The 12,519-nt window shown below is 31.1% G+C and overlaps 1 protein-coding gene across 6 annotated transcripts in view; it reads right to left on the bottom strand.

Annotated features, from left to right (window-relative positions):
• atp11a (ATPase phospholipid transporting 11A) overlaps positions 1–12,519 on the bottom strand; it is a 146,420-nt gene that overhangs the window by 75,867 nt on the left and 58,034 nt on the right. For all 6 annotated transcript variants that reach the window (XM_056456651.1, XM_056456653.1, XM_056456652.1 and 3 more), the window contains exons 2-6: positions 9,408–9,530; positions 7,247–7,336; positions 7,080–7,160; positions 6,885–6,992; positions 3,973–4,101 (exon numbers count right to left, since the gene is read on the bottom strand). In XM_056456651.1, coding sequence (XP_056312626.1) covers positions 3,973–4,101; positions 6,885–6,992; positions 7,080–7,160; positions 7,247–7,336; positions 9,408–9,530 — 531 coding nt within the window. The remainder of the gene's footprint in view (positions 1–3,972; positions 4,102–6,884; positions 6,993–7,079; positions 7,161–7,246; positions 7,337–9,407; positions 9,531–12,519) is intronic.

Below are 12,519 nucleotides of genomic sequence, written 5' to 3'. Positions count from 1 at the left end.
AAAATGAATCACCGCTTATAATTAACACAAGGTGTTTGTAATGCAGCGTCTATGGGGCTGAGATTAAATTTGACGTTATTCTCTCCTCTGGCTGCTGTCAGCAGTCTCACACAATTTTTCCCCTTTTTCTGAAAGTCTTGATAACACCATCGTGTAGTTTTTCTTTTATTATTTCAGAAAACAGAATTGCAAAAAATTATTTGTTGTACACCCCCATTCACTGCGCTTTCTGTTTACCCAACTATGACAACTTCCGCTACTGAGAAACCCAGAACTGTGAAAAGGGTCTATGGGAATTACAACAAAATGTGCAATAGGGACCTTCAAAATAAAGTCTTACCAAATCTAAAATTTGTTCTTGATCTTCACTGTAATTTACACTCAAATGAACAATTTAAAATAAACCCTTAAAATTATACAACTGCAACCTTTAAACAATGGCTTATGGAACTTGTACACAATACGATATACTGTAAGAGGTTGTACTGATATGTTGTTTCTCACTTGGCAACCTGTTTTAGATCACATAAAGAAGCTGGACCCTTCAGTTATTTTAGAAGAGTAGATCCTTTCTTTATTATTTATTTATTTTATTATTTATGTTTCTTTTCTATTCTTGTCTATATATATATATATATATATATATATATATATATATATATATATATATATATATATATATATATATATATATATATATATATATATATATATATATATATATATATATATATATATATATATATATAGATAGATATTTAGAAGAGTAGATCTTTTCCTTATTATTTATTTATTTATTTATTTTATTATTTATGTTTCTTTTCTATTCTTTTCTATTCGATATTCGATATACTGTAAGAGGTTGTACTGATATGTTGTTTCTCACTTGGCAACCTGTTTTAGATCACATAAAGAAGCTGGACCCTTCAGTTATTTTAGAAGAGTAGATCCTTTCTTTATTATTTATTTATTTTATTATTTATGTTTCTTTTCTATTCTTGTCTATATATATATATATATATATATATATATATATATATATATATATATATATATATATATATATATATATATATATATATATATATATATATATATAGATATATATAGATAGATATTTAGAAGAGTAGATCTTTTCCTTATTATTTATTTATTTATTTATTTTATTATTTATGTTTCTTTTCTATTCTTTTCTATTCTTATATATATATATATATATATATATATATATATATATATATATATACAGATATTTTAGAAGAGTAGATCTATTCCTTATTATTTATTTATTTATTTATTTATTTTATTATTTATGTTTCTTTTCTATTCTTTTCTATATATATATATATATATATATATATATATATATATATATATATATATATATATATATATATATATATATATATATATATATATATATATATGTATATCTTTTACCTAATATTATTATTTATTTGTATTTTATTTTAATATTATTCATATATTTTTTTAGAACTTAAATGTATATTTGTGCAACGTTCAAATTCCAATGGAGAGCTAGGAGTAAAAAAACTGACAAAAGTCTATATTGTTGCACTATAGATTATGTTTCAAAAGAGATAAAAACAGAAAATAACCAAATATGTACAGTATGCTGGAGGTGATCCTTATGTGACCCTGGATCACAAAACCATTGTGATTTTGCACAGGTACATTTGTGAGAAAAGCAAAAAAAAAAATTATTTTGTGAGTTAAAATTATTGACTTTTATTTTATGCCAAAAATCATTAGTATATTAAGAAATAATCATCTTCCATGAAGACATTTAGTAAATTTCCTACTGTAAAAAATATTAAAATATCATTTTTAATTAGTAAAATACATTGTTAAAAACTGGCGATTTTCTCAATTTCTTTTGTGATATTGTGATCCTAACAACACATACATCAATGGAAATTGTATTTATTCAACATTCAGATAATGCATATATCTCAAAAATCTACAATTACAGTACGACTTGTTTTGTGGTCCAAGGTCACAACGGTCAATGAAATACTTGCCTGCCATTAAGGCAGTAAATATAAGCAACTACATATATGAAAAAGATATTTATAGGAAATGCAATAGTAAAGTACTTGAATTATTCTGTTATAATAATTCTATAGTAGCTGTGGTAACACAACAATTAAAAAAATATAGTAATAAACAAAATACCCAATACTGTACTTACTTTTCTTTATAAATTTTACTACAATACACCACAGTTTACTGTAGCAAGGCTGAAGTATACTACAGTATTTATTACAGTTCATCAGTTCACAATAATTATTAGTGCGGTATAACATGTATTAACAGAGATGTAAACACTACAGTATAATATATACATCATACATTTTCCTATAAATAATTTTTATAGTATTTTCATGTGCTTATGTTGTCTTCCAGACATCTGTCTACACAAAAAAACAGATGAAAGCATGCAAAAGCATAACTTTTTTTGTTAGTGGATAGGAAAATGAACAAAGGTACCAAGGTGCTTCACAATAACAATCGTCTAGTTTTGGCAGGGTAAGTTATTTATGTTTGCCTGGGTTTTTTGTTGGTGTTGCTTGTACTATCTATCTTTTCATAATACATAAACATAATATTAAAGGTGCAGTAGGTGATCTGCGACAATGCTAACCGGCTAGCATAAATCTCTGAATCACAGTCCTACCCCTGCCATCCAAAGCCACGCCTCCTGAAATACAATCGTGCGTACCTTAAAGATGACAACAGAAACTTCACTCAGCGACTAATGTTTGGCCGGCGGCGTGCAGAAATTGCACTCGTTACTAAGTCATACTTACATGCTTTTTCAGAGCGAATATTCAGAGTAGCAAGGTAAACAATATAGGGAGCGCGTCACAGGCTGTCATTGTTCAAAAATGAACCAATGTGATGTGAATATAAAAGCAACTTCAGCTCAGTAAAGCAGGATAGGCAGAATAGCGCTATTTACTGATGTTTTGTTGTTAAACTAAATAAAAATTATCGACATTATCGATGCTGTAAAAGGCCCTTATGACACTGAAAATACTCATATCAATCTATCGCAGGAAGATTTCAGTGGCTGAACAACTCTTCTGTGCATATAACCCATTTGTAACAACAACATCTACATCAGCTTTGCGTGAAGCTAAAATGGTTTTAAAACAGAACATTACCTGTCTAAAAGAAATCCTTCAGCTATGCTGTCGTCCTTTCTCCGGCGTGCAAAAGTAACTCCAATATTGATTCAGGATTTTAAAAAGTTTTGATTCAGCATGTTTTTACCGCTCGCGCTCTTTCTCTCTCCCTCTCTCTATCTCTCTAATTAACCAGCAGTGCAGGTACGCACAAACGGCGGATATGTGTGTAAATGGCTGCGCAGTTCAAATCTGCATTTGCTGACTGACAGTTGTTCCTACTTATCGGAGTTATGGGAATTGTCGCCCCGACACTATTTAATTGGATAAACATTTTTTAGTTTTATGCCTTACCAAGAGTATATAAATACATATAAATACATTTAGATCCTTTACTTTAATCAATACTATCGGAATGTGAAGACACTTTCAACCAGCACAACAAAAAATGCACACAAAAAAAAGACAATCACCTACTGCACCTTTAAGATTAATAACAATATATTACTAATTATATATTATTATACTGCTCAGTGCTGCCAAACGAAGATGAGAAGATGTTTATTTCAAGACACTTTTTCCTCAGCTTTTTAGTCAGTTTCTTAAATATTTCCTCTTAACTTTTGGAACTCTTCGATAACTTGTTTAATAATCTTAGTTTTTCCTTGGTTTGACCAATTTTAACAACAACAAAACATAGACATGTTGACGTTCTACATAGAAGAATCACTTCCTGCCCTGCATCTGAAATTTGCTCCACTGAAATGGCAATGAGCAAACAACCTTTCGCATATGATCAATCGATTTTTAAATGATCGTTTACCTTGTGGCTGGACTCTCCATCTAAGCTGGCTGTCGTGACGAAACACGTCCCATCTTCTCTACTGGTGGACAGCAGTATGAGGTCACAAGGAAACGTCTCATTCTCTTTCACCTGGACAATATCCCCCACCTGAGAAAGCAGGAAACATTTACAGTTACAGCTAAAAAATAAACAACCACATGTTCAAATATTTTACATTACAGAAAACTTTTGTGAGAGGGAAAAGTGACAATCTTTCTTGATTATTCGCACAATTAAACATGTAGTATATTTTTTGTGCCACTAGAAACACCATACGATTGTCTCCAGAAACCATTATTCTAAAATTGTACTACATTACATCGAATGTTGAATATGCAGGTTTGTGTAAAAACTGAAATGCTTATGTCTCCTTTCAGACCATTCAGATTCAGTTTTTTTCTCAGAACGATAGTAAATTCAATTAACCCATGCGTATTGTTCAAATTGACCTCCCTTTCGTTGTGCTGGTGGTTGTTTTTGCCCCATTGACTTCCATTATAACAACATTTAAGTAAACAACTGCAAAAAAACAGTAAAATTCACAAATGACCTCTTCCTAACAGGGAAAACCACCAACAATCAAGAATGCATGATTATATGGTATCATGGCTTTGCAATCAAAAAATGTTCTTAAAATGGAAGTCAATGGGGCAAAAACAGCCACCAACATAATGAAAGGGTAGTCAATTTGACCAAAGTGTATTGTTGAGTTTTTAAAATTGATTTTCAAAGCATTTTCCACAAAATACGTGTCAAAATAAGGTTTGTCACCAAAAATCATTTCATTTGCCAAAACACAGAGAAAGTTGTGGCCAAATTAAGACCCCAAATCCCCCCACAAGGGTTAAATCAAGCTTTTACATTCATAAAAATCTATATCACACACTATATAAAAGCATAATAGGGACACTTTAAAAACAGATCATGCAGGATTCTTCTTTTCTCTGTCCCATTTCATTATGAATCCCTTTTTTTGTTTCCTGACTGCAGTGATATATTGTGATATACTGCGTGACACTAATATCAACCAATCGGCTATAAATAATCAGTTGGCTCTTACATCACAGTGGAATGAAAAAAAGAATCATACTCATGAATCTACATAAATGAAAATCCTGATTCTGGTAGTTGTTCCCGTTGGCCCGTCTGCATGTGTTGCGTAACGGATTACAGATGCTGACCGGATTATCAGAGGGAAAAGCTGTAATGGTAAGTATTGAGACACATTCTGTCTTCATAGTCGCAGCTTCCAGTGTACTTTTCCAACTTGTAGTGGAACACAGTGGATACCACAGACAGAAAAATGTAAGCAAAAAGCGTGAAAGCAACAGACGCAAAATTGAGAACATAATAAGAAAAAGGTTCCAGATAAATGTTCTGTATTGAGAGAGATTGATATATCAATAGTTCCATAATTAAATAATTCAATAACAATATAGTGGGGGAATTGTGAGTAACGTGGACAAACTGTTCTGGTTTGTTTCCAAATCCAGTCAAAAACATTTTTGGTAACACTTTAGAATAATAGGTCTATTAGTTAATGTATTTACTCACATGAACTAAGCATGACTGATCTAATAAAGCATTTATTAATCACAATTCAACATTATTAAAATCCAAAGTTGTGCTTGTTAACATTAGTTAATGGACAGTGAATTAACATGAACTAACATTATTTAACTTAAATAACATTAACAAAGAAGAATAAATACTATAATAAATGTATTACTAATTAATTGTTTGTTCATCTTAGTAAATACATTAACTTTTGTTATTGTGTAAACTACTGATTGCATTTCTTCCAAATTTAAAATAAATTTCACAGCATTTTTGACGTTTTCAGATGTTTATATTCATTTTTAAATAACTCAATAACAGCGTTTAGACTTCAAAATCAATATTTGTTGGAAAATTTATTTTTTTAAAAATCCAACATTAAAATTTCGTAAGAGTGGACTAGATCGGGATTAAGTAAATAGTTCCTCAGATCAATATTAAACAATTCAGCACCACCTGCAGGGATAGCACCTTGTAATCTTGTACGTAGGAAGGTAAGCCTTATGTCTTTGTATCTGGAAACACAACCTAGATCATTTAAATAATGGGAAAAGGGGCAATATTTAAGGAAACCTGTTTGCAAACAGTAATTTTTGTCATTTGGTGGCACAAAAACACCTAACTTCTTTCATGTTCACAGCCAACTAAACCAGATTCCTCAACAATACATTCATTCACTTTCCTTTGGCTTAGTCCCTTATTTATCAGGAGTTGCCACAGCGGAATGAACCGCCAACTTATCCAGCATATGTTTTGCATAGCGGATGTCCTTCTAGCTGCACAGTTTAGCTCCAACCACCTTCAACTCACACCTGCTAAGTAGTCTCTAGTAGTCTTGAAGACCTTGATTAGTTGGATCAGCTGTGTTTGATTAAAGTTGAAGCAAAACTGTAGAGAGCTGCGGCCCTTCAGGAATCGAGTTTGAGACCTGTGATCTACACTAATACTACATTTGTTTGCAAGCATTGAGTACAATTAATTAATAAGTTTGATATGAGTTTGGTTTGGATTATCTGATTGTTTTTAAGACCTTTACTATGATAGGACAGTGCAAAGTTGGAGAGAGTGAGGGTACGGGATCAGGAAATGTCTGCAAGCTGGGACTCGAACTCGGGACACCCAAAGCACAGTGGCAACAAGGGACTGATGAATTATCCTATCATTTAATCAAGGTAAAAAAAGGGGTAATATTCAAGGAAACCTGTTTGAAAACAGTCATTTTTGTTACTTGGTGGCACAAAAAAACACCCAACGCCTTTCACGTTCAGAGCCAACTAACCCAGATTTCTCAACGATACATATAATCCAGATTTTGTACTTATATAGTAACACACCCGTAGCTTCTGACTCTGTTTGCGTACGACTTTGCCATGCTGGACGATGTGGACCGGACACTGGTTTACAGAATTGTCCGCTTTGTGTCTGATCCAGTCCTCGTATCCCTGCACAGAGGACGAGCGGAGAGGAAGATGAGTGACGTCACAATTAAGAAACCAATTATAGAGAAAAGAGAGAGCGTTTTCTCTCACCTGTTTAATGGCTGTGACAGTGATGACAAAGAAAAGAGGCAGGCCGCTGGTCATAGGACTGGTGGGAGTATCAATGATCAGCTACAGACAGAGAGAGAGAAATATCACACATCCCGCTGGCACTGAAAGGTCAGCTCATGCTAAACAGCACCGCTGCCGTCACAAACCTGCACTAGAAAGATGATCAGAAAATAGAAATTGGCGATTCTTCTGAACTGCTCAAAGAGGTTCTTCGGTATAAAATTCCAGAACGTATACTGTGGAGAGAAGGAGAGATACAGTATGTTCAATCTCTGAGAGTGACTGACCTGTAATTCCGCATTCAAATATTTTAAATGACACCTAAACTGTATATTTTCAGATTTTTTTTACGTCACTTTTTTGTTAGATTTAAGCTTAAAACAAGCAAAAATGTTGCAGATGTTTTACTGTTGTCTTTTGTTCTAATTTTTACGAGTGATGCAAGGAACAAAATATACAGGGCTCAGTATATATAAGTACACCCCCCACAAATCTCTCATTTAAATTCATATTGTTCTCTAGGAAGCTTTACAATATTATATTTGTGCACATACATTAGTTTAGTCAGTACTGAAGCCAAATCTGGAGCTAATCTAACAAAATAGCTTAAAAATTAGTAGCCCAAATGTATATGTTATAGAAAAATCTTAAATACAAATTCTCAAAAATCAAGAAAAACAAAAATATTTATACAATGTTGTTCAAATGTTAAAACTTTTGTAATATTTGGCATGAATTTAATTGTATCATCTTTCCATTTCTAAAAATGTTCTGACTAAAATATTATTTTAATAAATATTTCTGTTTAATAAACCTGTTTTGTTCAAATGCACCAATATATATTACACATATTCACTGAGAAATAGATAAAAATATGAATTTTCAAAATAGGGTGTGCTCAATTATGCTGAGCACTAGCGTTGGGCGATGTTGACCAATTTGGCATCGTACGATGTCTAATGTGAAACATCGTGATGGACGATGGCATTGTCGTCGTAGTCAGCGGTGAATGAATTATTTATGAATAATTAATTAATACATAACTTATTAATTATTTGTAGCCTACCATTTCAACTATCTGACCCGCATGATCTTTGTTTGACCCATAACTAAATCATAAATAAATGAAGATAAGTTACACGCAAATGATCAATTCTCAATCACTTTTTCCGCAGGACTCTGGCATGAATAGGCAGAGTGATCTGTATCGTTAAAATGACGTCAACAAACTTGGTTGGTAAAAAGGTGCACAACTAACAGGAACCAACCACCAATATCTGAGGTTTTCGCTAAAATTACTAAGTACAAGCGTGAAAGTGAAAGATTGAAGCAGTGTACTGACGCTGTGACACGTTACCTGATAGATTTAAAAGACCAAAGAGTCTTTAGATAGGAACAAGATTAATTACATATCACGTTTAACAACTATAGTGAGACAAGATCCAGTGGTACATCCTTGATAAACTGTCCGACGTGCACTGCTCTCTGCGTTTTCAGTGGTATAGTGTGGAAGGAGGGCTTTTCAGAAACGCTAGTGTGGACATGGATCATTTTAGTTCTAAAATGGCATTTTAAAACTAAGATGTATTAGTATAAACAGGGCCTAAGTGTGTATTTTTCGTAAGCAGGTTTGCGACGGGGTGTCTATCGGCCCATCGGCGGGCGATGGATGATGGCATCGTCTATCGACCCAACTCTACTGGGCACTGTAAAAAATGTTTTTTTGCCATGTATTTTAATGTAGTTATTATCTAACAAATTTCTAAATCTTAAATATAAATGCTTATTTTTAGATATACGCAAATGAGTTAAATATGACATTAAATGTCAAATTTTAATATAAAAAGAGATTTATATACATGCATATTAAATAAAAAAATGTTCTTTTTAAGGATTCAAATCACTTTTGTCAAAATTGCAAAAATATCTGTGAAATTCATAATTTAGTGTAACACATATCTATAAATATAAAGATAAAAAATTATTCCTAAAACTTATACTTATTCTGACTTATCTTTTTAATATATAAATATGCTAAATGTAATTTTTTTTGCTTATTACAGTAGTACCAAAACAACATACCAAAAATATTTATTATTAATAAAAAAAAAATAAATAAATAAATAAAAATATTTAAAAATAAAAATGTTAAAAATAAAAATAAAATTATTATTATTATTATTATTATTATTGTTATTATTATTATTATTATTATTATTATTATTATTATTATTATTATATAAAAATATTATAATTATTCAGCTGGTCATGGTGATACAAAACTGCCTGTCGTGATTCACATCTGACCTTTGAGGAGACGATTCTGTTGTCAGGAAATCTCTGTGGAATGTAGGCTTCTGTTCCAGGCGGAGGTTCTTTATGCCCAATATAAACCGTCCTGCTGTCCACCCAGCTCTCCTCTCCTGTACACTGAAACAAGCAGACAGACAGCGTGCATTATTCATTTATTCAGATATGTATATATTCATGCATCATCCATTTGCCTGTTTCCTGTTGGACAACACACACTTTAAAGCAAGACACAGCAGGTGAATAGGGTGAAACTTTAATTAATAGTTATCACATACATCACCAGCTGAAATTACATTAGGAATTGCAAGCATTTTTTATGTATTAAATGTTATGCTAAAATGTAATAATGAGGCATTATTTAATAAGATTTCTAGCACAACATTCTGAACACTGGATAAAGTTAGTTTCAGCATTTTTGTTTAGCTTTCATTAGGGTCAAAAGTTTGTGACTCCATAATTCAGAAAATACTGCAAACAGCCAGAATCATGCATTTTCACAATTTTTATAGAATTTTTTGCTTTTAATCATAAATGTTAAAAAGGGAATTTTGACTCAGTAAAGGGATCTTTTCATCTATTTGTTTTTTATTTTACTCAGATTTACTCAGCTAGATTAACCTAGCTTACTTTTATTTTTATTTTTTCCGAGGATATATTAGTTTGGTTTTTAATTAATGTTTTTTATTTCATTAATTTATTTTAATTTAATTTTTGAATTATTTAATTTAATTTATTTTTTTATTAAATTAAATTAAATTAAATTAAATTAAATTAAATTAAATTAAATTAAATTAAATTAAATTAAATTAAATTAAATTAAATTAAATTAAATTAAATTAAATTAAATTTTACTTTATTTTTATTTAATTTTATTTTATTTTGTTTTCATTCATTCATTTTCTTTTCGGCTTACTCCCTTTATTTATCCTGGGTTGCCTCAGTGGAATGAACCGCCAACTTATCCAGCATATGTTTTACGCAGCAGATGCCCTTCCAGCTGCAACCCATCTATGGGAAACATCCATACACACTCATTCTTACTCATACACTATGGACAATTTAGCTTACCCAATTCACCTATACGGCATGTCTTTGGACTTGTGGGGGAAACCAGAGCACCCGGAGGAAAGCCGAGGCTAGGCCGATTTTATTTTATTTTATTTTATTTAATTTTATTTAATTTTATTTAATTTTATTTAATTTTATTTAATTTTATTTAATTTAATTTTATTTTATTTTATTTTATTTTATTTTATTTTATTTTATTTTAGTGGAAAAAATAACAATCTGTAATATTTCTTATTCCATATCTATGGTCTTGTTACAACAATCTGTAATATTTCACAAGTACGAAAATCTGTAATATCTCTTATTCCATATCTATGGTCTTGTTAAATACCAATTTTAAAAAATGATGTACGTTATGCATGAATATACTATACATATTAATAAAATGGTATCTCTCATTATAATACACGTATGAACAACACCTGAATAAAAAAAATATGTATTGGTGTAAAAAATATGTATTGTTACTGAAATCACACTGATAAAATGTGGCAAATAAAATGAAAAGGGTTTTTTTTGCCTCCAGTGAGTTCACAGGTCAGATCCTCTCACTGTAAAAAAACAGGTGCACAAAAAGAGGAACCCGCTTTGAGCTACAACTGCAGAGTTTAGTCTGATGAGAAAGAGAACAGATAGAGAACTTATGGTCCCGTCATGCTTGATTTGACTCTCAAAGGCAGAGCGAACATAGTTTCATAACAAAGAGTGAGAGGCAGAGAAAGGAGACCAAGAGAGGAACAGACAGAAAAAGAAAAGTGGATTACTAGACTTTTACATTCCCTGAAATAATGCTGCTACAAAGATGTCACATTGGTTCGCAGTGTTTGTCTGTATGATATTCTAGTAAATACTTTAATGTATAATATTTTAAAGGGATAGTTCCCAAAATCCCTCACTTTTACTCTTTCTCATGTGGATTTATGAGTATCTTTTGTCTATTGAACACAAAAGAAGATATTTTGAAGAATGCTGGTTTTGGGCTCCATCAACTTCCATTGTCGGAAAAATACAAAATTGCTATGGAAGTTAATTGATCAACTTCACATTCAAATAGGTTTTGTACAAGCTAAGTGTAGATAAATGTTGGCGGAATTACAATGGGTGAACTATCTCTTTATATCCCCTTATAACACTTTAACGTAACTCAATCTTTTTTGTTTTCACTGCTTTAGTTACCTATACACTGCAAAAAATGCTAAACTACATGATTTCAAATGTAAAATATCAAAAATGAAAGGAACAGTTGCCCCAAAAAATCAACTTTGATTATTAAACTTTCTACGTTGAATCCTCATCAAAATTCAACCTCAGCTATTAAATTAAATAAAATTTGAAAAAATCTTGCTAATAATGTCATAAATGTGTTTAAGCACTAAAACTAAAATGGAGCTATAACTAAACTAAAATAAACACTACCTGACAAAAGTCTTGTCGTCTATCCAAGTTTTAGGAACAACAAATATTAACTTGATTTCTAGATCATTTGATCATTTGGTATCAGAAGTGGCTTATATGAAAGGCAAAGGCCTATAGATTACGCCTATTTGACCTAAATAAAATAAGATCATTATATAATTTTTTTATTATTTAAGACAGTAAGTAAAAAAAAATAATAATTATATATATATATATATATATATATATATATATATATATATATATATATATATATATATATATATATATATTGTGTATTTAAGTCATCTAAAACGTCAAAGAAAGCATTCATCATCAAGATTCTTTGGATTCATCTTCAGTGCCTCCTTCATCTCCAATACCCCAGACATGTTCAATACTGTTCATGTCTGATGACTGGGCTGGCCAATCCTGAAGCACCTTGACATTCTTTGCTTTCAGGAACTTTGATGTAGAGGCTGAAGTATGAGAAGGAGTGCTATCCTGCTGAAGAATTTGCCCTCTACTGTGGTTTGTAATGTAATGGGCAGCACAAATGTCTCTGCAGATCATTCAGAAATGAAAATGTTAAGCTAACATATTTAAAATGCTATCTCTTTGTGCTTCACAGAGAAAAGAAGCT

Source organism: Danio aesculapii, chromosome 1, assembly GCF_903798145.1.
Source record: "Danio aesculapii chromosome 1, fDanAes4.1, whole genome shotgun sequence".
NCBI lineage: Eukaryota > Metazoa > Chordata > Actinopteri > Cypriniformes > Danionidae > Danio > Danio aesculapii.
Note: the sequence above shows the minus strand (reverse complement) of the source record. Positions and strands in the feature narration are given on the sequence as shown.